Source organism: Castor canadensis, chromosome 2 (genome assembly GCF_047511655.1).
Source record: "Castor canadensis chromosome 2, mCasCan1.hap1v2, whole genome shotgun sequence".
NCBI classification, from domain to species: domain Eukaryota; kingdom Metazoa; phylum Chordata; class Mammalia; order Rodentia; family Castoridae; genus Castor; species Castor canadensis.
The window spans coordinates 139,123,884-139,150,921 of NC_133387.1; the positions used below are offsets into that span (position 1 = coordinate 139,123,884).

The window sequence follows — 27,038 nt, forward strand, 5'->3', positions numbered from 1 at the left end:
TGATGCTAACCAGGCTACAATGGTCTTTTGGTAAATCCTGCTTCCTGTGAAAAAGAAAGAAAATCAAATCATCAGCATAATAGAAGAGCAAATCAGATGCACATTTCCCTTCTCTTGCTTGCTTCTTTTTGCACCTGCTGTCCTCACAACCAGGCAATGAATTGCTTGAACATCAGGGAAAGAAAAATCTTCCTTACTTTCATTGTCACCTGCTCAAAAGAGCTGTCAGTGGTTTAGGGAAAATGAGAGAAACATGTTCTGAATTGGGCTCCCATGAGTGGACCTGGTTAGAAGGACTTGGTTTGTACTTCAGCATCTCCAGCAGATTGTAGAGCAGCCTCAGGATGCAACTGAAGCCACACTCTTTTCTTGAGGGTGGAGAAACATATGGCTCTACTACTACCAGTGACCTAATGAAGGCACTTTTAATAAAGTCACCAATGAGGTTTTTATTTAAAATCTAGGACTTTACTCCAAACGCCCAGATATTTAAACTCATTAGCCATTTTCAAAGAGGCATGTAGTAAACAGGAAGTGCTCTAATGAAATTGGGCATACAGTATCCATCTTAGACCCAGGTCAAATGAGATTTGAATAGTTTTCTCTAGATTTTACTCAGAGGGATATAGTACGGATGAGTTGAATAGGGATGAAAGAATGACATTTCCTGAGGGAAAGTGGTAACACGCAAAAAAAAAAGTGGGAGATTAGCTGTGTGTGTGTGTGTGTGTGCACATGTGTTTTAGGACAAGTACTTAACTAGTCCATATTTAATTCTAGACATCTGAACCCAGCATGAATTTCTAAGCAACAATGGGAAATTTGGATAGGTTGAATGCAAGGGAGAAAAAACGATCCAAGTGGCAGACAGTTGAATCTGGCTTATTAAAACAGCACTTATCAGATTCTAAAATGAAAACTGACCATTTTCTTGGTTTGAACTTGCAGCTCCTTGCGAAGTACAAAGGCTTGCAATGGGACAAAGTCCTGCAGCTGGAAGAGGTGCAGGGCAGACTAGGGATTAGTCTGGAAGAAATGCAGGCAGTCACAGAGGATGCCCTTCACTCCGAACCCTACAGCCAGGAGGAGATTTGCAGGTGTCTGGGAATTAGCCTGGAGGAACTCCGAACTCAAATCCTGAGTCCAAATACTCAAGATGGTGAGTCTACTGGAGTAAGGAGAGCACGAGTCACTCCCTCACTTACGAGTGGAAGATTTTCCAACTACCCCATGGATCCAAATGATTGCAAAGTGCACTTTAGGGGACTGGAGAATATATGTGTTTTGACAAACTTAATTTTCTAGGTCTTTAGCTTCCTAAATTAATTAATTAACTCATTAATCACCAATCATTTCTTGGTATATGTCAGGCATTCTGTGTAGGCAAAGGTGGATAAGATATGATTCCTCAAGAGGTTCACAGCTCAATCTTTCTTTTTCATGTTATTTTTTTCCTATCCATTTTCTTTATATAAAAAGATAGAGGTTAGAGCATTGCTCATAACTGCTATGGAGTAATACTCTGGAACACCAGAAAATCTTTACTGCTTAAATTGAAACTGGCAGCCCACTTTAGTGTGGAAGCTCACCTTCATTTGCCTGCTGCTTTCAGGTAATTCTGGTTTTATACTGATAACATCAGGAACTGGGATGAAGGCTGGACACATATTGGAGGCACAGTCTTAGAGTAGCTGTTCCTCTAAGAAGTAAAGTTTGTTTATTTATGGGAGACCAGTATGCCAGAGAGCTAGTTAAAATTTAATTTCCCTCTAGAGGGAGTTTAGAGAGGGTGGGTGATAGGCACAAAGATCAGTCTCAGGGACCCATTTCCATCCCATCCCATTCAATTCAGTTCTACACCTGGCTATTGAGCGTGTACTGTGCATTTGCCTGCAAGTAACGTCATAAAGTCTGAGACTACTGACAACTTAGGATAAGGGAGTAATCCGAGGGCAGGGATTGGGTGTCAGTTTCTAACATTGTCAGAATCATTTAAATTTGATGAACACTAATTGAGTCTCTAGAACCGGGATGAACAAACTATGGCCTACTGTCCAAGTGAGCCCTGCCACCTGTTTTTGTAAAAATAAACTCTCACTAGACCACAGCCATGTATTTGCCATTGTTGCTTTTGTGCACTACAACAGCAGAGTTGAGTAGAGAGACTGAATAGTCCACAAAACCTACAATACTTCTCTTTGCAGGAAAAGTTTGTTGACTCTAATCCTGGAAAGTGGTCACTCAAAGCATGCCTTAGTTTTGCCATAAAAAGAGGCATAATGGGAATGCCGCCCTCAGAAGAGCAATCTTGTAATGGGTTAAACAGAGTGCTTCATAACGATGTGCTCATAGAGAGATGAGTGTGTTAATGGAGGTGTTCTTGGGAGACCAGAAAAGTCAAAACTGTACTCACTAAGGAGAGAGCAACCAACCAAAAGTTAAATACTAAATAGGAATTTCTTAGGTAGACAAGCAGTCAGAAAGAATTCTGGGCAGACAAGTTAGCAGGTAGAGAGCAGAGAAGAATGATAGAGGATTCTATGTCCAGAGAAGTACAGAGTTAAGTGAGTGTTTTTTGAAAATAATTCCCATAATGGAGAGCAATTTTGCATCAGTCTGAGGTTGTAGATAGGCCCTGATCACAAAAGGCTTCGCTAGATGCTGTGTGTGTGTGTGTGTGTGTGTGTGTGTGTGTGCGTGTGTGTGTGTGTGTGTGTGTGTGTGTGTGTGTGCTTGCTTGCACATGTGTGTGCTTCATAGGGAATGGGGGAGTTAATAAAGTGTTTATTGAATGAAGAAATTGGGTAGGGCATTGGATGGGGAGAGAACCAGCCTTTCTCCTTTGATCTAAGACATCGTCTGATTTCTTTAACCAGCATTTTTCTTTTGATCTAAGACATTGTCTGGTTTCTTTAATTCAACAAATATACATTGATTTCTTTGGACAGGGTATTGTGACAGATGCTGCGATACAAAGATAAGCAGGACATGGTCTCTACCTCCTTGTGACTTAGTGTCTAAGAGGGGAGAGTGCTGCAAACCAATAACAACGCAAACTTAGAATATATGCAAATGTATAAATTATATGCAAACATATAGATTGTACCTGTTATAATAAAGGTACCCTGAAAAATAAAGTGCCCTGAAAGCATGGAGTGCTAAATGCCTGAAGAAAAGGGCTCAGATTTGAGCTGGCTCAAAGAAAGTTGTGAGCTGCCCAGACTGAGAGAGTTGACAAGCTATTCTAGAAACTAGAGCCTGAATGGGGACACAGAACCTTAAGGAGTAGAGTATTAAAGAAAGTGTGTCAAGAGACATGGTGTGAAGTATGAGATGGATTACAAATAGACTACCTGCCCATTTGGAAATGAGTTTTACTGTATACCAAATAACAAAAGCCTGAGAAGAGATTTTTGGTGGGTGGCTCAACTGGTATATTCTCAAGACTGCAAAAGAAATAGTTGGAATTATGTCAAGGAAGGGAGGGAGGGAGGGAGGAAGGAAGGAAGGAAGGAAGGAAGGAAGAAGGAAAGGAGGAAGAGAGGGAGGAAAGGAGGAAGAGAGGAAGGAGTGGAGGGAGGAAGTAAAAAAGAAAAGAAATAGGTAAGCAATAGAAGGTAAGTCAAGGCAAGATATGGATAGCTGAGAAAATTACAGAATTATAGTATGGAAAGTGATTGTGGAGGCAAGATAACAAGTTCATTTCTTTTTCTCTGTTGTTGAATCTGGTGTGATGGCAAGTTACCTAAATAAAACTGTAGAACAGGTGAAGATTGAAATGAAATAATTTTATTTGGTGAAGAGGTGAGGAAGTTTTAATAGATGCTGAGGATATTCACTGCCAATTTATGTTCTTAAAGCACCCTCTTTTTTTTTTTTTTTTTTTTTTTTTTTTCATTTTTCTTTTATTATTCATATGTGCATACAAGGCTTGGTTCATTTCTCCCCCCTGCCCCCACCCCCTCCCTTACCACCCACTCCACCCCCTCCCGCTCCCCCCCTCAATACCCAGCAGAAACTATTTTGCCCTTATCTCTAATTTTGTTGTAGAGAGAGTATAAGCAATAATAGGAAGGAACAAGGGGTTTTGCTGGTTGAGATAAGGATAGCTATACAGGGCATTGACTCACATTGATTTCCTGTGTGTGGGTGTTACCTTCTAGGTTAATTCTTTTTGATCTAACCTTTTCTCTAGTTCCTGGTCCCCTTTTCCTATTGGCCTCAGTTGCTTTAAGGTATCTGCTTTAGTTTCTCTGCGTTAAGGGCAACAAATGCTAGCTAGTTTTTTAGGTGTCTTACCTATCCTCACCCCTCCCTTGTGTGCTCTCGCTTTTATCATGTGCTCATAGTCCAATCCCCTTGTTGTGTTTGCCCTTGATCTAATGTCCACATATGAGGGAGAACATACGATTTTTGGTCTTTTGAGCCAGGCTAACCTCACTCAGAATGATGTTCTCCAATTCCATCCATTTACCAGCGAATGATAACATTTCGTTCTTCTTCATGGCTGCATAAAATTCCATTGTGTATAGATACCACATTTTCTTAATCCATTCGTCAGTGCTGGGACATCTTGGCTGTTTCCATAACTTGGCTATTGTGAATAGTGCCGCAATAAACATGGATGTGCAGGTGCCTCTGGAGTAACAGTCTTTTGGGTATATCCCCAAGAGTGGTATTGCTGGATCAAATGGTAGATCGATGTCCATCTTTTTAAGTAGCCTCCAAATTTTTTTCCAGAGTGGTTGTACTAGTCTACATTCCCACCAACAGTGTAAAAGGGTTCCTTTTTCCCCACATCCTCGCCAACACCTGTTGTTGGTGGTGTTGCTGATGATGGCTATTCTAACAGGGGTGAGGTGGAATCTTAGTGTGGTTTTAATTTGCATTTCCTTTATTGCTAGAGATGGTGAGCATTTTTTCATGTGTTTTCTGGCCATTTGAATTTCTTCTTTTGAGAAAGTTCTGTTTAGTTCACATGCCCATTTCTTTATTGGTTCATTAGTTTTGGGAGAATTTAGTTTTTTAAGTTCCCTGTATATTCTGGTTATCAGTCCTTTGTCTGATGTATAATTGGCAAATATTTTCTCCCACTCTGTGGGTGTTCTCTTTAGTTTAGAGACCATTTCTTTTGATGAACAGAAGCTTTTTAGTTTTATGAGGTCCCATTTATCTATGCTATCTCTTAGTTGCTGTGCTGCTGGGGTTTCATTGAGAAAGTTTTTACCTATACCTACTAACTCCAGAGTATTTCCTACTCTTTCTTGTATCAACTTAAGAGTTTGGGGTCTGATATTAAGATCCTTGATCCATTTTGAGTTAATCTTGGTATAGGGTGATATACATGGATCTAGTTTCAGTTTTTTGCAGACTGCTAACCAGTTTTCCCAGCAGTTTTTGTTGAAGAGGCTGCTATTTCTCCATCGTATATTTTTAGCTCCTTTGTCAAAGATAAGTTGCTCATAGTTGTGTGGCTTCATATCTGGATCCTCTATTCTGTTCCACTGGTCTTCATGTCTGTTTTTGTGCCAGTACCATGCTGTTTTTATTGTTATTGCTTTGTAATATAGTTTGAAGTCAGGTATTGTGATACCTCCTGCATTGTTCTTTTGACTGAGTATTGCCTTGGCTATTCGTGGCCTCTTGTGTTTCCATATAAATTTCACAGTAGATTTTTCAATCTCTTTAATGAATGTCATTGGAATTTTGATGGGAATTGCATTAAACATGTAGATTACTTTGGGGAGTATCGACATTTTTACTATGTTGATTCTACCAATCCATGAGCATGGGAGATCTCTCCACTTTCTATAGTCTTCCTCAATCTCTTTCTTCAGAAGTGTATAGTTTTCCTTGTAGAGGTCTTTCACATCTTTTGTTAGGTTTACACCTAGGTATTTGATTTTTTTTGAGGCTATTGTAAATGGAATTGTTTTCATACATTCTTTTTCCGTTTGCTCATTGTTAGTGTATAGAAATGCTAATGATTTTTCTATGTTGATTTTATATCCTGCTACTTTGCTATAGCTATTGATGATGTCTAGAAGCTTCTGAGTAGAGTTTTTTGGGTCTTTAAGGTATAGGATCATGTCGTCTGCAAATAGGGATATTTTGACAGTTTCTTTACCTATTTGTATTCCTTTTATTCCTTCTTCTTGCCTAATTGCTCTGGCTAGGAATTCCAGTACTATGTTGAATAGGAGTGGAGATAGTGGGCATCCTTGTCTGGTTCCTGATTTTAGAGGGAACGGTTTTAATTTTTCTCCGTTAAGTATAATGCTGGCTGTAGGTTTGTCATATATAGCTTTTATAATGTTGAGGAACTTTCCTTCTATTCCTAGTTTTCTTAGAGCTTTTATCATGAAATAATGTTGGATCTTATCAAAGGCTTTTTCTGCGTCTATTGAGATGATCAAGTGGTTTTTGTCTTTGCTTCTGTTAATGTGGTTTATTACGTTTATTGATTTTCGTATGTTGAACCACCCCTGCATCCCTGGGATGAAGCCTACCTGGTCGTGGTGGATAATCTTTTTGATGTGTTGCTGAATTCGGTTTGCCATTATTTTGTTGAGGATTTTTGCATCAATGTTCATTAAGGAGATTGGCCTATAGTTCTCCTTTTTGGAGGTGTCTTTGCCTGGTTTTGGGATAAGTGTAATAGTGGCTTCATAAAATGTGTTTGGCAGTTTTCCTTCCCTTTCTATTTCATGGAACAGTTTAAGGAGGGTTGGTATCAGTTCTTCTTTAAAGGTCTGATAGAATTCAGCAGAGAATCCATCAGGTCCTGGACTTTTCTTTTTGGGGAGACTCTTGATTGCTGCTTCAATTTCATTTTGTGTTATAGGTCTATTCAGGTGATTAATTTCCTCTTGGTTCAGTTTTGGATGATCATATGTATCTAGAAATCTGTCCATTTCTTTTAGATTTTCAAATTTATTTGAATATAGGTTCTCAAAGTAGTCTCTGATGATTTCCTGGATTTCCATGGTGTTTGTTGTTATCTCCCCTTTTGCATTCCTGATTCTACTAATTTGGGTTTTTTCTCTCCTCATTTTAGTCAGGTTTGCCAGGGGTCTATCGATCTTGTTTATTTTTTCAAAGAACCAACTTTTTGTTTCATTAATTCTTTGTATGGTTTTTTTGGTTTCTATTTCGTTGATTTCAGCTCTTATTTTTATTATTTCTCTCCTTCTATTTGTTTTCGGATTTGCTTGTTCTTGTTTTTCTAGGAGTTTGAGATGTATCATTAGGTCATTGATTTGGGATCTTTCAATCTTTTTAATATATGCACTCATGGCTATAAACTTTCCTCTCAAGACTGCCTTAGCTGTGTCCCATAGGTTCCGGTAGGTTGTGTTTTCATTTTCATTGACTTCTAGGAACTTTTTAATTTCCTCTTTTATTGCATCGATGATCCATTCTTCATTAAGTAATGAGTTATTTAGTTTCCAGCTGTTTGCATGTTTTTTGTCTTTACTTTTGTTGTTGAGTTCTACTTTTACTGCATTGTGGTCAGATAGTATGCACGGTATTATTTCTATTTTCTTATATTTGCTGAGGCTTGCTTTGTGCCCTAGGATATGATCTATTTTGGAGAAGGTTCCATGGGCTGCTGAGAATAATGTATATTGTGTAGAGGTTGGATGAAATGTTCTATAGACATCTACTAGGTCCACTTGATCTATTGCATATTTTAGATCTTGGATTTCTTTATTGAGTTTTTGTTTGGATGACCTATCTATTGATGATAATGGAGTGTTAAAGTCTCCCACAACCACTGTGTTGGCGTTTATATATGCTTTTAGGTCTTTTAGGGTATGTTTGATGAAATTGGGTGTGTTGACATTGGGTGCGTACAGATTGATGATTATTATTTCCTTTTGGTCTATTTCCCCTTTTATTAGTATGGAATGTCCTTCTTTGTCTCGTTTGATCAATGTAGGTTTGAAGTCTACTTTGTCAGAGATAAGTATTGCTACTCCTGCTTGTTTTCGGGGGCCATTAGCTTGGTAAATCTTCTTCCAGCCTTTCATCCTAAGCATATGCTTATTTCTGTCGGTGAGATGAGTCTCCTGTAAGCAACAAATTGTTGGATCTTCTTTTTTAATCCATTTTGTCAAACGGTGTCTTTTGATGGGTGAATTAAGTCCATTGACATTAAGTGTTAGTACTGATAGGTATGTGGTGATTCCTGCCATTTAGTTATCTTAGTTGTTTGAAGGTTTGATTGTGTGTACCTAACTTGATGTTACTCTCTACTGTCTTGCTTTTTCTTATCCTGTGGTTTGGTGCTGCCTGCCTTTTCATGGTTAAGTTGGGTGTCGCTTTCTGTGTGCAGGATCCCTTGCAGAATCTTTTGTAATGGTGGCTTTGTGGTCACATATTGTTTTAGTTTCTGCTTATCATGGAAGACTTTTATTGCTCCATCTATTTTGAATGATAGCTTTGCTGGGTAGAGTATCCTGGGGTTGAAGTTATTTTCATTCAGTGCCCGGAAGATCTCACCCCACGCTCTTCTTGCTTTTAATGTTTCTGTTGAGAAGTCTGCTGTGATTTTGATGGGTTTACCTTTGTATGTTACTTGTTTTTTCTCTCTTGCAGCCTTCAATATTCTTTCCTTAGTTTCTGAACTTGTTGTTTTAATGATGATATGTCGTGGAGTAGTTCTATTTTGATCTGGTCTGTTTGGTGTCCTGGAGGCCTCTTGCATTTGTATGGGAATATCTTTCTCTAGATTTGGGAAATTTTCCATTATTATTTTGTTGAATATATTACGCATTCCCTTCGCTTGCACCTCTTCTCCTTCTTCGATGCCCATGATTCTCAAGTTTGGTCTTTTGATGGAGTCGGTGAGTTCTTGCATTTTCTTTTCACAGGTCTTGAGTTGTTTAATTAATAGTTCTTCGGTTTTTCCTTTAATTACCATTTCATCTTCAAGTTCTGAGATTCTGTCTTCTGTTTGTTCTATTCTGCTGGATTGGCTTTCCGTTTTGTTTTGCAGTTCTGTTTCGTTCTTTTTTCTGAGGTTTTCCATATCCTGGCTGTTTTCTTCTTTATTGTTGTCTATTTTTGTCCTGAGTTCATTTATCCATTTATTCATTGTGTTCTCTCTTTCACTTTGGTGTTTATACAATGCTTCTATGGTTTCCTTTATTTCTTCTTTTGCTTTTTCAAATTCTCTATTTTTATTGTCTTGGAATTTCTTGAGTGTCTCCTGTACATTTTGGTTGACCCTATCCAGTATCATCTCTATAAAATTCTCATTGAGTACTTGTAGTATGTCTTCTTTTAAATTATTCTTGTAGGCTTCATTGGGTCCTTTGGCATAGTTTATCTTCATTTTGTTGGAGTCTGGCTCTGAGTTTCTGTTCTCTTCATTCCCCTCTGGTTCCTGTACTAATTTTTTGCTGTGGGGGAACTGGTTTCCTTGTTTTTTCTGTCTTCCTGTCATTGTCCTTGGTGTTGTTACTGTCCCTGTACTGTGTGTAATTAAGTATTTTCTAGCTTGTAATAATAACAATGGTAATATTGAGAACGGAAGAGTGAGCTGAGATGGAAAGCAAGAAGTTAAAGAAAAGGGGAAAACAAATATACAGACAAGAGGGAGAAAGCAGAACAAGGTATCAGACAAGAGAGTTTCAAAGGTATAAACAGGGAGTGTTAGTGTACTAATCGACAGTAAGCTGAACAGACAATAGAGAGACAGAGAGAGGATTGAAAATCAAAGATAAAAAAAATAAAAAATAAGTATATGAAAGTAATATCTATTTATAAAAATGAATTAAAATAAAATGGAAAATAGGAAATTAAAAAAAAAAAAAAAAACCAAAAAACTTCCAAGTTTATATGCAATGCAATTTCAGTCTTAATAATTTGGATGTCCGTCTTAATCTCCAGTCCTGGAGTTGGTGCCTCAGATGTTGTTCTGTAGTTGTCTCATCAAAGGGGATGCATAAAGTAGAACAAAACTACACTCACACACACACAGAAGAAAAAATAAAAAAAAAGCCCCACCAAGTGTCCCCAGTTCAAATGCAATAGTTTCAGTAAGTTTTTCGGCTTGCAGGTGTAATTCGGTTGTTCTCTCATCAAAGGTAGGGAGAAAAAGAAAAAAACGCATCTGGAGGCAGTTCTGAGAGTGGTATCTGCAACTGTGGCTTGCCTGCCTGCTGCTCTCCGCCTGTAGCTGGCGGCGTTATTTATGCAGATCTCTGGGGTGAGCTTAGCACTCACCTGGTCCCACAGGCTTTGTTTGCTCAGAGTTCTCCTGTGCGGGGGAGGGGGGCCTCTGCTACAGGCTTTTCCCTTTCCAAGCACTGGGAAAGGCGACACTGCCCTGCGTTGTCAGGCCTGCGTGTTTATTTACAGTTCACGTGGGAAGTGGGTCTTCCCTCCTCTCACAAGCGTCCCTGCTCCTGGTTGCTGGCGCGCCCCGCTCCCGCCAGAGCCTCTCCGGCCGCCCGGCTCGTTTATTTACAGTCCCGGGAAGGGTTCCCTTCCCCCAATCTTCAGCGCTCAGGGCGCCCCACCCTCTTTCCAGCGTGTCTTAACTGTTCTTATTGCTTAGTACTCAGTTTCTCTTTTTTTCCCGGGTGGAGGTCAGTCTGTCCAGGGGGCTATGCTGCTCTGGCCCAGGCTTGTCTGTGGGGGAACCGCGGTACCGCGAAGCTCACCTGGTCCGCGTCTTCCCTAGCCGTATGGGCGCCGGCCACTGGCGGCCCGGGGGCCTCCTCAGTTCTCCGTTTAACGTGAAGTGGAGATTCTCTGCGCCGGCTGGAGACGTGGAGGAGTCAAAGTTATGCCTTTTCTCGGTGATTATGCCTGCAAAGTGTGTCTCCAGCGTCTCTCCAAGATTTCACTATAGGAGGGTCGCTTTCTGCTTCCTACCTCTAGCCGCCATCTTGGAATCTCCTCAAGCACCCTCTTCTTGCTGTCACTTCTTATTCAGAAAGCTTCAGAGGCTCACCATTACTAGTTGCCTTAACATGCTAAGTTTCTTCTCAGTTCAGCCTGCATTCTGTTCTGTCCTGTCTGCCTTTTGACTCCATGTATAGGGATGTGGGCAGTGTTACCTGGCTTAGCCTGTGCCCTTACTTCTCGGAAGCTTGGCCTTACCTCTGGGCTTTTAATCCTAAACAACAGTGTTCTTTTAACTGAACTTTCCCTCTTTTCTAGGCAGATGCTCTACTGCTTGAGCCACTCTGCCAGCCCAAAGTTTTACTTCTTTTGGGGCTTGAATTCAGGGCTTCACCCTTGCTAGAAATGCACTCTACCACTTGAGTCATGCCTTCAGATCTCCCCCTTTTCTGAAATTTAGTTTCTATGTACCTGAAAATCTCAATGTAATTTTTATCTTTTCCTTATACTTCTCAACTCACAAACTATTCTCTTTATCTGTATTTGTATTTCTTTTTGCACCTGCCTATCTTCCCTCCCCTTCCTGTTTTAGTATTTTGGGGAAAATACAGAGGATAATTTGCTAATCATAGAACATATATTGCTATGTAAATATTCAAGTCTTTTCCCTAAAGAATAACGACTTCATTGTTTTTGTAAAAATGATACATGCTTCATTCTATCTTTTTATCTAAAATAACCACTCCACTGTCTCCCTTGTATCACTTCTATGACTTACTTATGTTTTCTTTATTTTCAATAAATCTATCTTAAATGAATGAATGAGATAGGAGGATTGCTATTGGAGGCTAGCTCATGTCATAGCTAGCAAGATCATACCTCAGAAAGAAGCTGGGAGTCATAGTTTGAGCCTATGGGCCAGCTACTCAGGAGGTGGAGGTAGGAAGATCATGATCTGAGGCTGGCCTTGCCAAAAGCACAAGAACATATCTTAAAAACAAACTAAAGCAAAAATGGCTGGGGGTGTGGTTCAGTGGTAGAGGACACCCTAAATTCAAACCCCAGTACCACCAAAAAAAAAAGAAGAAAAAAAAAAAAAGCAAAACAAAGGATGAATCCATTTTGTAATTCTATCACCCTCAAAAGGTTTCCTCTTTTACTTACTGAGTAGATTTAAAAAAAAAAAAAAAAGAAACTATGAGCATAAATGAGACTATGGATTCTGGAGTTGCCTAGATTAATGTAATTTGATTTACTTTCTAACTCTAGCATCTAACCCCAGCCAAATTTCCAGCTGTATTTTAGGGACCCAAATCTTTTTATCTCTTTGGATTATTCTTCTGAATTTTTGGTTTGTTTGGTTTAAGACCTTAAGCAATTTTTTTTATTAATCATTTAGAAGACTATTGTTGATGATACTGTATTTAGGTTGTATTAGTGGAGGCAAAAAAGACAAATGATGTCAGCAGGAGACTCTGGAGGGTCCACTTCCCCTTTACTCTGGGTGCCTATACTTCAACATGCTTAGCTTTGACTTGAGCTAATTTTTCCATTATAGAACACCATGCCTTTTAGGGACATAGAGACTCTACCTTCTGTGCTCTTATTTTGTCAAAATTACTTTGTTCACCTGGAGTTGTGAGGTATTCACCTTGAAGTGACAGTGTAGGGAGAGATGCTTAAATCAAACTGGCCTGCAGCTTCTGCTCAACCAGCCAGACTCCTCAAAGGTCCATGTGCAGTTGTAATTTTCTCTTTCCAAATTTCTAACAATCAGATTTAGAAATGCCAAGAGACCCTTGAAATTAAACACACACAGAACAAAATCCTCAACTCCTTTAGCTATTCTAAAGAATGGCTACAAAGTATCATCAGGAACTGGCTAGGAATAGGTGTTCTTTCTGGGCATTGCCTACCAGTAGGAATTGTTTAAGTGTGTGGTCTAGTGGTCTGGGGTCCTAGAGGCTCAGGAACCACACTTAGTTGGGAGGGATATTTTGTAAGGTATGACCCAAGAGGAAAAGTTGAAGCTGTGGCCAGATCCAGGAGAGATGAACACATGTGTCAGGCACAGGAGGCAGTCAAGGACACACATTAGAGGACAAATAGAGAAATTCATAGAGGAAATGGGAACTAAGGTAAGTATGGACCAGATAGTTTGGATACCAAGTTGCGAGAGGGAGAATGTATTAGGAGCATTCCTTTTGGGGGTGTCTGTAACTATGCTCTGGGATGGGGTGGCCTGGCCGCCTAGCTGCACTGTGCTGAACCAGACATAAATTTTGTTGCCTGGATTATCAACATTGCCTGTGACCATGTGCTGACAGAGTGCTGGCCAACTGCCGACTAATTTGTTTGAATCCTGTGACCTCCAAAGTCCTGAGTGCTAACCAGGGCCTTTGATTAAGCACAGGGCATTGGCACAGAATGCCCTTTCAGAGGACACCCAGAGTCCATGGTAGAAAACAAAACAAAGCATCCCACCCCTAGGCCCCAAACTACCAACAAAGCTTCTTGCTATTTTCTTATGGTTTACACATCACACTCTTCACATATATCATCTGATTTAAATCTCACAACAACTGTGGTGCACATGGTCATCCTCATTTCACAGATGAGGAACGTGATGATGGAGTTATGTGTGTTGCCAAGACAACAGAAGTAATACAAGCCCAAATCCTAGTCTTCTGACTTAATCCCATTCTCTTTCTTTTGTTCTTTTTTTCTGAGAATTTATTTATTTTCATTTTATTTTTCTGTACATTTTAATGGATTTCATCATGACATTTTCATACACGTATATAATGTACTTTGATCATATTCAGCCCCTATTACCATCTCTTGTCCCCCTCTCCCATTCTTCCTGTTTCCCTTCCTTCTCCCAATAGGCCTTCTTATACTCTCAGCCCTAAATCTGGATTCCACGTATGAGAGAAAATGTGCAATATTTGTCTTTCTGACAATTATCATGCTTAACATGATGATTTCCAGTTCCATCCATTTTCCCGCAAATGACCTGTTTTCATTATTATTTATGGGTGAATAGTATTCTATCGTGTGTGTGTGTGTATATACACACATATTTGTACCTCATCTTCTTTATCTATTCATCTGTTGATGGGCACCTAGGCTGATTCTATAACTTGTTTATTGTGAATCGTGCTGTAATAAATATAGGTATGCAGGTGCCTCTCCTGTGTGTTCACTTAGATTCCTTTGGATGTATGCCCAAGAGTGGTATAGCAGGATCATGTGGTAGCTCTATTTTTAGATTTTTGTGAGGAACTTCCATACTGGTTTCCATAGTGGCTGGACTAATTTACAATCCCACCTATCAATAGCAAATGCCATCATTACATTCTTATGTCAGGCTGGCCATATGTGCATGAGCTGTTGTTGGTATAGAAAAGCCATGAGAAATGCTATGGGATTTTCACAGCTGATGAAAATGCAGTTCTCTTAGGGTGTCTCAGTTAAGTCTAAGAGAAGCAGTTTGTTTTATAATGGTAATGCAGAAACATGCTTTACAGTATAAAAAGGTCAGTTCAGTAATTTAAATTCCCAATTAACTGTTCTCAGATATTAAGGAAATTGATTTAAAAATAGCTAGTAAGATATTAGACTTTAAACTCTATGATCTCAATAGGTTCAGTTGTTCTTATAGTATTTTGGAAGAAAAGCTTACCATAAAAAGCTAAAAGAAATTACAAAGGAAAGTCTAGACCCTCCTGGAGGTTATAGATGTTGGTTGAGCATAAATCCTTAAAATTTGTTTGATGAACTTCTAGTGATAAGACCAAACAACAGGGTCCTTTAGTTTTGTGTATTTTCATTTTTACAAGATGAAGTAAATAAATAGAATGTTATGAAACAAAGTATGAAAGGATAAATCAAATATTAACTATTTTGTTAAACACAAAAGATATTATACTTTAAGTTGTTTTGGAAGTCATTTAGGGAAAATTTGCTTTCATTTAGTCTTTATTCTTTTCCTCTCTGCCTGGTATTTTTTTTTTTCTTTAGCTTTTAATGACTTCTTAGCTCTCTGGCCATGGAGGACAGGTTCATGACAGGAGTAAACATTCCTACTTTATTTTCCGGGAGAAAAAATGAGCTGAGCAGGTATGTCAGGTAACTTAGGAGTGGAAATGGTGCTTCCTTCTTGTTTTCCTTTCCAGGTGTATTTGATCCATCCTTCCTCTTGGTTTCCCTTCTCTCTTCAAGAATTTAAGGAACTAAAGATGAATGCTGAATCAAACATATCTGATTAAGTATGATTTTAAAAAGAAGTAGTCTCTGTCTCTCTCTCTGTCTCTCTCTCTCTCTCTCTCTCAGGAGTACTGGGGCTTGAACTCAGGGCCTTGTGCTTGCTAGGCACCCCTAGCCCTTTTTTTGCTTTTTACATTTTGCATGGCCTCCTGTGTAACTGGGACCAAAGGCAAGTACCACCACTCCTGTTGACATAAGGTCTAGCTAACTTTTTGCACAGGCTGGCCTTGAATTGTGCTTCTCTTATTTCCACCTCCCAAGTTGCTGACTTTACAGACATGAACCACGGTGCCTGGCTCAAGATGTAGCATCTTAATACTTTCAATTTCTGCAGGTAGAGCCTAGGACTGGTGTGTTGGAATCATACCAGTGTTGTATGTTGTGTATTGTTTAGGACTTAAGACATTGGTGGGTAGGCCAACACTGTAGTCTGCCTTTTATCCCAGTAGGCTAAGGGTGGCCATGGCTCTGGTTCCTGAAACCAGCAGATAAGTCACAACATGCAGGAGCTGACGTGGCACCAGGTACCCTACACAGACCTTTGAAGCATAAAAAGTACCTCTTATTATTCTTTGTATATTTATTTTTCTGCCTGCTCCCCATGTATGTGTTTAATTTCCTGACACTGCCATCTGTTTTCTTCAACCCACCTGCCTTTGTGGCTCCAGCATCACTGGCCTCCTTGGGCTCCTCAGCTGTGACCACTGCCATCTGACTCTGTTGCCTCTTCGGCTCTGACCTGAGGTTCCTGTCCCTCCTCAGTCCCAAATACTTTTTGCTTCTAGCCTTGCTGGTCCTGCTCTTCCTGGTTGCCTTATGGAAGGAAAAATTATAATCTCTAAACTTGTAAGTATGTGTCTTTAAGTCAAAGGAAATATATCCAGTATTCCCTTTGGTTGACATGACCTTAGCTGTATCTCTGCCTTCCGTTTCCTACCCACTTTGCCATTTGTTTCCACGTAAGTAATTGTGACTGGATCTAGTGACGTTTAGCAGGTTGTTCCAAATGGCAATAGTAAGACAAGAAAAATAACAGTCCATTGTATCAATACTGGTATTAACAGTTTTAACCATATGGAGGTTATAGATGAAAGTTTAACAGGCCACCACTCTACATTCAGGGGAGAAACATTGGATAGGATTTTAAAAATTTTGAGGAAAATGGCTCCTTATACTGTCTTTAGAAAGGCTTGGAGTAGAGAGACCACAAAGATTGACTTTTATTCTGTCATCAGTGGATGGAACAGCAAAAAATGACCAGAGACTACCTACACAAGAAAGGCATATAATATATAATATGATAGAGAAATTATAAAATATTCTAGGAAGAAATGTAAAATTCTACATAATTAATGCAAGAAATAGATATATGCTTCATATCTGTATTTCAGCTTTAGAAGGGAAAGGCAACAGTGAGGATGAAGATGAAGGGGGCAAAATATAGGAGAAGAATGTCTGATAGTAGGAGAGAGGCTGATATGTGTACACAGAAAAGCACTTAGACACAAATTTAGAGAAACCACAAACAAACTCATGCCTGCATGCACTCATTTCCCCCATTGTCCCCTTGGAGAGCTCATACAGTCACACCGCAAAAATGGCAGTGTCCTCTCTTACCTTTTCATGGTGTTGCCAGTTGTACTGTGTGAGCGTTGAGAACTGGGACACCTCATTAGATGCTTGTGAGTGCAAAACATTTTTATTTTCCCGTTACCTCACCACATTTGGCAAGTTCCAGTACAGTGCAAGTGTATTGTCTTTAAGTTTGCCTTCTATCACTGACTACACCCTCAGGTTGCTGTATTGTCTTTCAATACTTGCCATGAGGAAATTCAGAGAGCCACATTTAGCACATGGGTCAGTGCTCCCTTCCAGTCACCTCTGTCCAGTGCCCAGGGCACTCTTCCTGGTCTGTTCCAGTGCATATCTTTCAAAGGAAAACTCGGGGTAGCAGCCTATGTATGGGTTTTTGTTTTGTTTTCATGGCAGATAACATAGTTTCACATTTGCTTAAAGTGCTCCTGTGTTCTGTCTGTTTGGGTCACATTGGGTACAAATGAGTAAGTAAATAGAAGTAGATCTTTACTCCTGACTGAACACATATCCCATTGAGGGCCAATTACTTCAGCACTGTGCTAGGTACTATGCAGTAAGGTCAACATCATCCTTGCCCTCATTTAATTTAGCATTTGGTGGGAAGACGACAATAAAGTAATTACTAAAGTGTCCTGATGGAAATATACTAACCATTTGTCAGATAAGCACTGTTTTTCCCTTTGCTTCTCTTTCATCCCTTTTTATTCTTTTGCATTTTTTGCCTGTAATTCAATTAATAGAAAAAAGCTAAGACAGGAACTCATTCCCTTTTATGTCAAAATACCAGGACAGGCTAGCTGTAGGCAAGTGTGACATTGTTCCCACAGTCTTTCACTGGGCTCTGCATTGACCAAGTCTCCTTCCCAACTCCCAAGGCTCCTGTTCAAATGACTTGAGATCATTGTCTTTTTTCATGTTTCCAAGAACAACGTTGTAGGAAAGTTCTGGGAAGTTAGCAGGGAGGTACCTCTCCCAAGAAAGAGAAAGAAACAAAAATGGGGCCCATTGGAGAAGCAGCTTCAGTTTCTTCCCTTGTTGGTGACATGGGAGCAGAAGGACATTTATTGAGAACTTGCCATATTTAAAACATTCTATGAGGCTCTAAGGTGAAGAGGGAGCAGTCCCTACCTTCCTAATGCAGTGTGTGATGACTATAATTAGAAAGGAAACCATGTATTAAAGAGCTGTCCCAAGCTGGGAGGATGGATGCCTCTGACTCCTGTTCTTGGAGAGCTTCATGAAAGACGTGGTATCCAGGGTGATTGCGAATCGCAGAATCAGTCCATGTGGGACACTGATGCTGGGCTTCCTGTCTGGGACTCTGTGCTGGTGGTGGACAGGCAGATGGGGCAGGATATTTCAAGTAGAGTCAGGGGCAGTAGTGGCACAACCATGCCATAAGAGGTAGGAAAGAGCTGAGTACATTCAGGGGCCTTAATGTGCTGACAATGGAAAATTTTGCTAGAGACTCATGCAACTTAATACTTAGGAATGCCACAATCAAGATGGCGATTTGGGAAGTTTGTTATGGCAGCCATGTGTAGGCTGATTAGGGGTGAGAGGGAGATCAGCTGGAAGGTGATGCAGTGGTTCAGACATAGGATACAAATCCAAACTAAGGAGGTAGTCACAGAATGGAAAGAAGGGGGCGATAGGCTCTGTCTCATCGTGTGAATGACTGTGGAGTTACTCACAGGTGTTTAGTATTGCCAGTGTAGATTGCAGGTGAGGGTGACTATAGTCAAAGTTGAAGGAGTCAGATTTATGATGAAGCAGGCAGTGCTAGCTCTTGCTTCTTTGGAAATCTGAGAAAGGGAAACTATAAACATGTGGGTGCTGTTCTCTCCGCAGACAAAATGGCGTAATGCTGAGGACTTTAAAATATTCACAAATGCCTCTTGGAATGCAGTTTTCCATGGATTAATGTGGTTTGTGTTCAGTGCGCATATATTTTTTTCATTGGTGGTTTTGCTTTTAAAAGCAGGTAGTTAAAGATTTTCCCCTTTAAATGTAAAATGCTAATTTAATTTAATTTTTGCAGCATGGGAATGGAGTACTAATGTGGCTGAAAACAGCAATTTAGTCTTTGTGGGTTTGACCATTTCAGAAACTTCACATTTATGAAAAATATTATTACTAGGAAAATAAATTTGAAACCACAGTCCAACTTCAATAAGGATTATATAGTGTTTTTCCATTATAATGCTTAAACACTCCAAAGAGTCGAGGCCTCAGAACAGGGACTTATTATAACTGCTGCATAGGAAAACAGAGAACCCAGAGTGGATTCTGAAGTGGTTTCCCATCTACTTCTGAATTGCTGTTCTTGGAAACCAGCTCTTGGTTTAGGCCAGTGGCTCTTTCTGTTTTGCAGAGAAATTGGCCAGTAGCATGCAGCTAGGTGATTGTGCAAGGCAGCTCATGCTGCAATGTTTTAGGCTCTCCCTCAAGCACTGGGAAAGTATTTGGGGGGAGGAGAGCCTCAGAAGGATTAATGATACTCTCGGATGATAAAGATTTCTAATTCTCTCAGGCAAGCAAATTTACTTTGCCTTGATTAACTATTCTGAGGTGAAGTCTGGTTTCCAAAATATTTGTCACCTTTTAGCTCATTAGCTGAATAATCAGTATTCTGAATTCTCTTGAATTCATAAACCATTATGTAGTTTGGTAATATGAGGCTACATGGAGGAAGTCACTGCACTGAGAGGCCAGCCTTACTCTCCCTTGCACACATTGGATCAACAACCAGGACTGCAGTCAGTTCCCAAACTACCCTTTAGGAAGGGCACGCATGGGCTGGCAGAGTGGCCCAAGGGGTAGAGTGGCTGCCTAGCTAGCATGAGGCCCTGAGTTTAAAAAAAAAAAAAAAAAAAAGAAGAGGTGGGGGGCACACATAGGGCTGAGGTTTTGCTCAGTGGTAGACTACTTCCTAGCATGTTCAATCCCCAGCACTGGAAATGAAATGAAATGAAGTAAAAAAATAAAATGGCAAACACAGACCAAGGTGTATTCACAAGAAAAGCGGGTGGAATTCTTGAAATCCAGTCCTACAAGGGAAACTGGGTGGTGGGTCTTGGAGACGGGATTCAAAAGCTAGTCAAAGCATTTCACTGCTGCAGGAGACAGAGGGCAGGTGCTCCTGGCTGGGCCTCTGAGCCTTTTCTCAGCTCTGAGAAATCTTTGCTGTGTATGTTGGCAAGAGGGAGGGTCTTGCCTCTGGTGGTGGAAGGTGAGGGGTCAGATTTGCCTCTTTGGATGTGAGCAAGGGTTCCAGGCTCCTCTGCCATCCTAGGTCAAGGTTATGTGTGAGTTTTTGAGTCTGGAAGGCACAAGTCAGCTAATAAATTATCTGGAGTCCAATGTCATATCCAGACTGCTCTTGTGGAATGTTGGCAGCTTTCCTCACTATTGCTTTCCTTGACTTCTGACCGCCTCCCCCCCTGGTTTTCTCACACTCTAATAGGGAATATGCAATAAATCCTAATAGATTTTGTGAAATCCCTAACGTCTTCCAAATAAGTTCCTTTTTTAGTTAGTTGGTGTAGCTTTCTTGCTTACAGACAAGAATCTTGACTGATATAATTGCTACAACCTGTGATGCTTTCTTAAGCTGAAATCTTCATCTGGATCCAACCATAGATTTATGGAGTTTGTGTGTATGTTGGTCTTCATGAAACATTTTGAGTATTTGTGTACTCACATGGAGGAGAGGGGTCATTGCTTTAAGGCCAAGAACCACTTGCAGAAAGCATGCAATTTAAATGCCTTAGCAAGGCAGCTTACCGCTGCCTCCCACTTCAGTTTTCTCTTTCATTGTTCCTTCTGTTTCTTCATCTCATTTCACACACATCAGTCAAATCAAAGTCATGTGTGTTCTCTAAAACATCATGTTTTTTAAATCTCCATGTTTTTGCCTGTGACGTTTTTTCTGCCTTAGGTTCTCAATCCTTTTCTTAGTCCTTTGGTTTGCTGAAGAGCTACTCAGATTTTTACACTGCACTGTTTTTACTGCCCCCATGAAGGTTATGGTCACTGTGCTGCATTCTCTTGCTGCCTGAGTTCAACACTTTTTAGTAGCCCATGCCAGCTAAGTAGATGGTCTGAGTGCCTCTTTGTGGAGTTGCGGCATTTCCCAAAGTCACTAGAGGCAGCTGTCCATCCAGGCACATCTTTGTGGAGAAGTTAACCCCTCCTGGAGGCAACACTCAAAAACTGGTCAACACTCAAAAAATAGGCTAGTGCCTATTTTTCCATCCTTTGTGGGACAATTTTAAGGTACATTCTACATGGTTAAGACAGACCTCTGAGTAACTGGGCCTAGATTGTCCATGTTAGGAGCCTGCTCATCAAACCCCTTTATTGACTTTTCTTCTTTTCACCCTGCTTCCTGGAGTCCTGCCACCTGCACCCAGCTTTTTTGTCCCAGGCTCTGCTTTTAGGTTAACATAGATCAGGATGCCCTCATAGCTTTGAGCCTCCACTTCAGGTGTAAGGAGCTACCTTAGTGTGTATTGCCCTTGGTCTTTTCTGATGATTTATCTCCAGTAGTCATATTACTTGCTGAGAGTGAAGAATATATCTTCTTTGTTATTGTTGGTTCCTTATTTTAGAGCTGGCACACAGTGGATCCTCAACAGTGTGTATGTAAGACATGAGAGCTGGCTTCAGATATCTGAAGGCTACCTTGTGTTTCTGTATGTCTGGGGAACACAATTAAGACCAAAGAGTAGAAACTCCATGAAGACAGAGTATAATGCAATACAGAGCTAGCAATGTTCCCATGGAGGGGGGCACATTTGCTTGTAAGAGTTATAGTGACTCATTATGGCATTTCCCAGAGGGAAGGAGGTTTGCCCAGGTCCTATTGTAGCTGCTAGAGATACAATGGTAATGAAATCAGAAAAGGCCTCTGCTGTCCTGGAGCTGATCTTCTTTTTGTATGAAGTTGTATAAACCATACACAAATGGGCACACAAGAAAATATTGGATGGTGTTAAGTGTTGGGGAAATAAAATAGAATGGAGAAAACGTGTGTCTGTGGGGAGGAATGCTCCCAATTGGAGTGGAGGGAAGGTCTCCTTGAAGCCATGACATCTGAGAGTTGAAGGAGAAAGAGCATGTCAGGTCAATAAATCAGCTACTGTGCTGGACCTATGGCAGGAGCCCTTGTGGGGTGCACTGCAAGGCCAGTGTGGCTAGGGAAAGGGTAGGCGATGGGGGATGGAGTCAGAAAGAAAGAAAAGTTTAGAGCTAGCAAATAGAATTTATTATGTCAAAGTTATTCAACAACAAAATGAAATATTTATTTTGCAGTTCAAATGTGGATGACCACAGACATGTAGATTTTAGAATCAGTGCCATGATTGTAGGATTCAATTCAGTAATTATGCAAGATTCAAAACAAAAATACTGTTCCAAAATCTAGGTGGTATGCCCTGCTTTAGAGCCTCAGACTTCCTGTGAATAAGACAGCCCACTGGTTCTATTACAGGAAAACAGCATCAGTGTTGTATTCTTAAGCTGAGTTTGCCTTGGAAGTAATCATGCACACTGCATGCAGAAACACAGTAAGAAGGAGCTCCCTCATCCCTTAATGTAATAATTGCTCTCCAGGATTACAAGAGCTTATAGACAGATGGAACATCTGCTTATAAAGTTAACTGGACAGGGAAGAAAGCTGATGTGGACACAGTTTCAGGTTTTCCTGGATTGTTGGTGTCTGTACAAGAGGCCTGATGAGTTGCCGGCATGGAATGAGCCAAAGCCCCAAATGCACAGAGCATTTGCAATTTCCAGCCAACACAGAGCTGCTTTCCCTCCCAAAGGGTGGTCTCCAAGTTGTGTAGCCTCTGGCAAGATCTTTAGATTGCAATTGAAAACAGATGCCCTCTCTGCCCTTTCTCTTGTTTGCGTTACTACCGTTCAGGGGTGCGAGCCGCAGTCATCGCTCATGCACCGTGGAGTGCCAGCAAGAGCCTTCATTAGACATCCCCACTCCGAAGGCTTGCCACACCTCTTCCTCTGTGGGGAGAAAATGGACACAAGTTGCTGCCAGGATTGTGAGGCTCCAGTAATCTCTCTCAGCACATTCTGAGTGCTTCTTGTCCCAAGCGAAGCACTAAGGTTTAAGAGAAAACATATCTCTGCACAGTTTCTTTTTTTTTTATTTTATTGTTTTATTATTCATATGTGCATACAAGGCTTGGGTCATTTCTCCCCTCTGCCCCCACCCCCTCCCTCACCACCCACTCCACCCCCTCCCTCTCCTCCCCACCCCCTCAATACCCGGCACAGTTTCTAACACAGAACATTTAATCCTAAAGGCAAATATTTAATCTGAAAGGAATATGTAATCCTAAAGGAAAATCAAAGCATAATATCCCTAACACAACTATATTGACTTTTATTATGGGATATGGCCCTGAAATGTGCATGCATATGACATGAGACTCCAGAATATTAAAAAGTCACTGTAAATTCTTGATTAAAAGAGACTTATTAGATATAACATCTGAATATAATGTGGGGACTCTGGAGTTTAGTGTAAGCCAACTGAAATTTAAATTTGGAACAGCTGGGAAAATTTAAATATGACTGCTCTGAGACAGCATTCGGGAATCAGTGGGAGTTGTGTGAGGTGTGACAGCAATGCAATGTTTAAGAGAGTGTCTTATTTTACAGAGGGTCACACTTAACAGATGTAAGGGGGAAATATATAAGTCACCTATAACTTATTTGAAAATAGTAATTAAAAATTGTTCACATAGGTGATGGACATATGGACCTGACTACGGTATTTTCTCCACTGTCATGTCTTTTATTATTCAAAGTAAAAGAAGTCTTTGCACATTGGAACTTGTGCAGTGATTTGCTGACCCAAAAGCACTGTTTTATGGTCATAGAGAATGTTGCTTTATTGTGCCTTTTGGGCTGTAGCTATAAATGTAGTGGACCTGCAAACTAGGTGATTTCTTTATCCAGGGGACGTTATAGTCAAAAGGAAACAGTACTCACCTCTCCCTCCAGTGCTCCGATTCTGTAACTTGGTCTGAGATGGTGTGGGAAGGTAAAGGAGTTAGAAAGTAAAACTGAAACATATGGAATCCTAAAGCTGGTATTATAAATATTTTGTTTCAACCTCAAGTTTTAAAAAAGAATAATCTTAAACTACAGTTACTAGAGTCAGTTTCTTTCCTTTCAAAATGTCTCTTCTACCACCTGGATTATGTTAACGGGTATGAAGTGACTGGCACCGTCTCAGGCACTTGCACGTCAGTCAGTCATCTCTTTTTTCTTTCTTGTTGGGAGATTGTGAGGAGTTGTTACCACAAACTCCTGTGCTATTTCTTCATACAGTGCATTTTGGGTGTTGGTAAGACTTTTCCCTTGGGATGTTTTGACACCCAGACGCTAAAATAAATCATAGCCCCATTTCAGTGGAAGTGATTGATGGAAACAGCACATTCACATTGAAGTGTGGTCTGGCTGCAGTGGAACAAAACATGTTGTTCATGTTTTTCCCCACCTATATTTCTATATTTAACTTGTTACCCTCCCCCTCCCCGACTTATTTTTCACCCATAGTTGGTGCCAGGAGTTGTAGATTTAATTACAAAAGGAATCCTTATTGTCCTTTTTCCTCAGCCTCAACACTTGGTTAAGCTTTAAAGAGTGGAACCTCATTTGTTTCTTTTTTTTTAAACAACACTGCCTGGATGGAGGTATTGTGATTTTGGATTGGGGTTAAAAACAAAGTGCTTATTGTTATCATCACCAATGGTAAACACCCATTGATTTCCTGAATGTAAGGCAGTGTCGGATGTGAGGCGAGAATTGTTTTTTTTTTGGGGGGGAGGTACATGGAACTAGCAGACCTGATGTCTTTCTCCAGCAGCTTGCAAGCTCTTTGCAGAGATATGGAAAACAATTACTATGGAAAATGTACAATAAGTACCAAATGATAAGCCAAGGACTACAAGCATGGTACAAGTTCAGAGTCAAGAAATTGTTTCCAGCTGAGGTCCTCATGGCTTCATGGATGACATAAAATGTAATCAGAACCTTCAGAAAGAGCAAAATTTTGACACGGAAAGGGCAAGAAGCTATTTCCATGAGAAACTACTGAGTATATCCAGAAGCAAGGAGTGTTAGGATAAATACAGATAGGTTGGCTTGACTGAAGGGAAGAGATCCTATTAGAACTGAACATGGTGAAGGATGGATTTTGGACTGTGGTAAACACTGGGGAAATGGCCAAGGTTTTGGGTGTAAGTAACATGAGTAAGGCTGTGTTTTCAAAGCTGAGTCTGTCAGTGTTGACAAAAGGCAGGGAGGAGTAATCATGGCAGGGATATCAATTAGCAGATCATGGCAAAATAGTCCAGTAGAAAAGAGAATGGAAGTGTAAATTTGGATATTGCAGTGGGAATAGGACGAAGGGATAATTACAAGATGCACTGGGAAAGGACTGAGTAGATTTGATGACTAAATATAAGTCCTCTTTGAAAGAGAATAGGAAAACTCACATGAATTTGCATCATCTCATTGATGCAAGTAGCTAAATTTAAGGTCTCATATGACTCACTGGACACCTTTAGAAGATAAGTTTTAATTATTCATTATTATTTTATAGGAAATTTAGCCCCACACTTATAATCACTAGGCTTTTACATAAATCATAAGAATGCTAAGAATGGTGTGTTAGTTAATTTGTTTGGTTAATTAGCTATAATAAAAATACTATATAGCAGGTGGTTTAAACAACAGAAATTTATCTCTCACAGTTCTGGAGGCTAGGAAGTCCAAGATTAGGCTGCCAGCAGATTTGGTGTCTGGTAAAGTCTCTATCCTACTCTTTGTAGTTCTAGTTTCTCTTCTTATAAGGACACTAAATCTCATAGTAGGACTCCACTCTTATTACCTTATCTGAATTGAATCTTCCCCATAGGCCCCACCTCTTAATACCATCCCATTGGAGGTTAGGGTTTCAACACAGGAATTTTGGGGAGACACAAATATGCAGTTCATAACAATGGCTATGCACTTGCTCTATCCTTGACTACCTTTTTATCCATGTCTAAGAGTTAGAAGGACAGTACTGCAGAGGAAGAAAATGTAACCTGAATCTTTAATAGGATTTGTTGTTGTGTTAAGTAAAAATGTAAAGGTACTTCTGAGAAAGCAATTATAGTTTAAGGGAGAGGGACCTGGAGGCAGCCCCAGGAGAAAAGAGTCCTGTAGAAAAGTTACCCTAAAAGAAGTTTAGTGCCCTTTAGCTGAGGGACAGAGTCCGTTCCTGGTGGCTCTGCAAGGAGGGGGCTATGGAATAAATCCTCTGGGTTTACTCTCTCACCTACCTTCTCTTGGTGGTTTTCTCTCATCCTCTGATAAGACAGCAAGAAACCCGTGGTGTAATTCCTAAGGTCAGCCTATGGAGACAGAGAGCAGGGGGAATGGGGTAGAGAGTTGAAGTAGGAGCACAGACAGTAGTGATAGTCACAGCATTCTCTTTATAGAGGGTGACAATATGGGGGCATGTTAAAGGTATATGCTTGGAGGAAGCTCTTCATAGAATATAAATGTGAGAGCTGGATGGATCCCGAGATGTAATTCTCAACCTCATTCTAAAGATGAGGAACAGAGCTCTGTAGAAGTAGCAACTTGGGTACAGCTGGCTGTCAGAGTTCATGAGAAATGACAGACCTTCTGATTCTCAGCCTTGGCTCTTTCTACCAGGCCAGGGAACTTCCTTAAAATTTCCAGAATTTTCCCAGACCTACCACACCAGTTCAGCCACTGTACAGCATGTGTGAAATTGGCAAGGTCTCTGTTGTTCCTCAAAGGAACATGCTAGGCTTATAGACCCAGCCACTACAGTAGGACAAGTCTCTGTAACTGGAATTACAGAGCCATTGTAGGCAAAGTGTGTCAAGAGGAAATAAAACCACCCATGATGGGCCATAAGACAACTACTGCTAACATTCACTTCTTAAAATTTGAAATGTACGTGAATATGTATATTTGTATATGCAAAATCAGCATCAGTCATGCATATATATATGTTGTTAATAATGAACAATTTCCCATGCAGCACTTTGTCTTAGAATCTGAGTTTTATAGCAGTCATATCTTTAAATGAGTAATTTTTTTTAAAAGCTCTTGTGATTAGACATTTGGATTCTTATTTTTTGCTATGATAGATAATGCTACAGTATACAGAGGTACATATCTAAAAATATGAATAAATGTTATTATATAAGTAGTTGTGATTAGTTGTTTCTCTAGGATATGCTTTTATAAACATGATTGCCAGC

The 27,038-nt window shown here is 40.2% G+C and overlaps 1 protein-coding gene across 6 annotated transcripts in view; it reads left to right on the forward strand.

Moving 5' to 3' along the window:
* Galk2 (galactokinase 2) overlaps window positions 1-27,038 on the forward strand; it is a 118,625-nt gene that overhangs the window by 82,725 nt on the left and 8,862 nt on the right. For all 6 annotated transcript variants that reach the window (XM_074065910.1, XM_074065908.1, XM_074065909.1 and 3 more), the window contains one exon: window positions 949-1,159. In XM_074065910.1, the coding sequence (XP_073922011.1) occupies window positions 949-1,159 (211 nt within the window). The remainder of the gene's footprint in view (window positions 1-948; window positions 1,160-27,038) is intronic.